General features: G+C 34.0%; 1 protein-coding gene across 1 annotated transcript; it reads left to right on the top strand.

Annotated features, from left to right (window-relative positions):
- The first annotated feature begins 1235 nt into the window (after positions 1-1235).
- On the top strand, positions 1236-2177 carry LOC116098145 (putative vomeronasal receptor-like protein 4). Its single transcript, XM_031380860.1, has one exon. It carries the CDS (start codon positions 1266-1268, stop codon positions 2175-2177), a length of 912 nt encoding a protein of 303 aa, XP_031236720.1. The 5' UTR covers positions 1236-1265.
- Positions 2178-3791: the final 1614 nt, after the last annotated feature.

The following is a 3791-nucleotide window of genomic DNA, read 5'->3' as shown; positions in this document are numbered from 1 at the left end:
TAACAACTCATGTGCATATCTATGTTTCTACCTATGGCAGCTATGGCCATTTTTCATCAACTCTCAGCTCCAGTTGGCTCAAAACAAAGATGCCAGTTAATGAGTTAGAAGATGTCTTATTTTCTGTAAATGATAAACATTTACCAAAGCAATGAATAAGAAGAAGGGAAATTGAATTCATATCTTTTTTAAGATTAAAAATAATTTTTAGATTACTTTTTTACCTTATTATATGACTACAGTTTTATATTATTGTGATGTGCTTTGTTAGCAAATAATTAATGTATAATTAATAATAAGTTATTATGTTGCATGATTTATCCATTGTAGTTTTTAAACTAGCACTTGGCTATAGTTCTTACTGTTTGGAGACCAAGACTTGAAATAAGCATCATCTGCCAGGAGCCACCTTAGAGAGGCTCATACCTGGCAGGTGATCTTCCTGAGATGGGTTAAATGTGGACTGTACAACTATGGTGTGTAAGTCCTACTACACAAGGCTGAGGTAACTACAGTTTAAGAAAGATTTCTGCTATTAATATGCTTTTATGCCATTATATATATAATGATCACTCAGAATTAGCCCATACTTTTGGGCAGATTTATTCAAATCAATGAAGATGTACTGTTTTGTAGTGATGCTGCATAGACAAATGAATGATTTCTTAATTCTGAATAATGATCTAATAAAAATTTCTCAAAAACATTAGTAATTATTGAGCCCTTTATAGTGGGCATTTTGCTGATTAAAATAGTGGGACTATTAAGAGTTATTCCTATGTCTCAATTCGAATTATGAAATATGAGACTGAGTCACCTCAACTTTCTGATATATTTGTAATATTTTCCAGACCACCATAAATTTTATTCATTTGTATAAATGTGATTAATACTCTGGGCTCACCATTTTCATTTTAGGTTTTAAGTATATGAGACAATCTAAATCCATGGGATTGGATTTCTAAGGGATGAGACTCAGGTGCATATAGGCAGATAATGTCTGCCTACTGTTTAAATATGTGTGAAAGCATTTATTGTCTATAATATTCTATATATTCAGGAGATACATGGAAGGCATATGGAAATACAGGAAACAAACATCAAAAGTTACAGGAACATACTAATCCAAAATTCAATAGGAAAATAGAATGGTGGTAGAGCCCTGTTGTCCAGTGAATCACAAGTTTAATGTACAATCTATTACGTTTTTCAGATATAAGAAGTAAATATCCACTATGCTCTTAAGATGAATACTCTCTCCACTTATGTTCATATTCAAGAATGTTCTTTATTTCCAAGCTGGAATTGGAGTCCTAGCCAATATGTTTCTTCTTTTCTTCTATACTTTCATAATCCTAGTTCACAGACCTAAACCCACAGACTTGATCTCCTGTCAACTGACCTTTGTTCACATAATGATGATCCTCACTGGAGGGGATATTTGGCTTACAGACATATTTGAGATATTGAACATTGAAAATGACTTCAAATGTAAGGCAATATTTTACATAAGCAGGGTGATGAGAGGTCTCTCTATCTGCACCACCTGCCTCCTGAGTGTGGTCCAGGCTGTCACTATTAGTCCCAGTACCTCATTGTTGGCCAAATTTAAACAGAGACTGAAAATGTACACAATCTATGCTTTCTTCTGTATTTGGCCTTTCAATTTGTTCTACAGTAGTAACCAGATTTTCTATGTTGGTGGTTTTACCAACATAAGTGAATCCAACCAGATGAAGGTCACTAAATCCTGTTCACTCTTCCCCAAGAACTACATCATTAGAGGACTGATTTTAATGGTGTCAATTTCCAGAGATGTGTTTCTTGTAGGACTCATGCTGACTACAAGCACGTACATGGTGATTTTCTTGTTCAGACATCAGAAACAATGCAGTCATCTTCATAGCATCAGACACCTGAGAACATCCCCTGAGAAAAGGGCCACCCAGACCATCTTGCTGCTCGTGGTTTTCTTTGTGGTCATGTACTGGGTGGACTTCATCATCTCATCCACCTCAGCCTTGTTATGGATTTATGACCCAGTCGTCCTTACTATTCAGATGTTTGTGATGTATGCCTATCCCACAATTACCCCTTTGGTACAAATGACTTCTGATAACAGAATAATAATTTTGTTGGAAAACATGCATTCAAAGTACCACAAGAAGTTTTTTTAAATGTTTTTTCTTTTCTTTAAAAACCTATTAATTTACTTTTATTTATATGTGTAAGTGTTGAGTTAGCATGTATGCATGTGTGCATTCCTGGTGCCCACAGAGGTGAGATGAGTACATGAGATCTCCAGAAATTAGACTTACAGCTGGTTATAAGAAGTTATTCTCTGCAGCCCTGATTATTTTTCTTCTAAAATATACATGTTTTGTTTTTAACTTCAATTGTTTAAGTAGCAAAACAAGATTCTTCATAAGATTTAAATAAATTTTAGTGGTATTATACATATATACTTTTTGACATTCCTGCTTCCAAGTACTATAGAGTTCTTAATTGTGTACAATGAGTTGATGTTTCCACATGAATTCTCTTTCTACATTTTACTTTATATAATAAATATTCTTTTGATGCTGAAGTTACTGAGAAGTTGCTTGATGATAGCTTTCTTCTGAAAATATTTGAACCTACGCACATAAATCAAAAATAGTTTCAATGTTTTATTGTAGCCGTAATTCTGTTCCTTAATTTCTCTGGATCCATAAAAATAATATGAATATAAAATTTAGATTTTTACCAGTTACTTAATTAATTATATAAAATATTATTTGCCTATGTACTTGTACATTATTCTATCTACAGTTATAGAAATATTATTGTAAATAAAAAATGTTAAATACACATACATGTTCTACAATGTGATTATTGTGCATTTGTATGTATGTATGTGTATATGTATGTATGTATTTATACTTGTGTGTGTACAGCTGAAGGATGTGTGTATTTGTGCACATGGAGGCTAGGAGACAACCTTGGCTGTTGCTCCTCATATGCCATTCACCTTGTGTCTTTATAGAGTGTGTCTCTCTATGATATGGATGAAGATCACAATTTCAGGGCTCTTCCTGTTTCTATTTCTCCAGTTCTGGGATTAGAAATATTCCCCACCACACCCCCACATTTAAAATTATGCTGTTCTTTTATTGGCAAAAAACTTCATAATTATAATCTGTTTAGTATTTCTCTTTCCCCTGTTCCTTGCAATTCCTCCTCACTTCTTACCCCATCCAAACTGACATTTCTTTCTCTCTTTAGAAAACAAACAGGCCTCTAAGAAATAACAATAAAATAAACAATAAGATAAAAGAAAAATAAATAAATCAGAATAGGATAAAACACACAGACGAAAAAGTGCCAAAGCAAAACACAACAAACATAAACGACCCAGAAACACAAGTTCTCACACAGGGATCTCATAAAAATACAAACCGAGAAGTCGTAGTATACATGTGAAGGATCACTAAAGATGCCATTAAGATTGTTTTCTGTTGACCATCTACTGCAGGGCATGGACTCTACTCTTAAGAGCAGCTTTTTTCTTCAGTGAGACAACCTTTAAGTATTTTTTTATTTGTAAGTGGCTATCAAAGGGAGACAGCTACTGGATTATGGAGGAGATGTATATCTACTTCTACGCTAGGACAACACAGGCACATCTCTGAGCTGTATTCCCAACTTCTGGGCTAATAACCACTTATCAGAGAGTGCATACCTTGTTGGTTCTTTTGTGATTGGGTTACCTCACTCAGGATGATATTCTCCAGATCCATCCATTTCCCTAA

This window comes from Mastomys coucha, unplaced genomic scaffold (genome assembly GCF_008632895.1).
Source record: "Mastomys coucha isolate ucsf_1 unplaced genomic scaffold, UCSF_Mcou_1 pScaffold20, whole genome shotgun sequence".
In the NCBI taxonomy this organism is placed as follows: Eukaryota; Metazoa; Chordata; class Mammalia; order Rodentia; family Muridae; genus Mastomys; species Mastomys coucha.
The sequence above is the reverse complement of the archived record's forward strand: the minus strand, read 5'-3'. Positions and strand labels throughout refer to the sequence as shown.

Excerpts from the sequence above, each read along its gene's own strand:
- LOC116098145 (XM_031380860.1), top strand. The coding sequence starts at position 1,266 with ATGTTCATATTCAAGAATGTTCTTTATTTCCAAGCTGGAATTGGAGTC.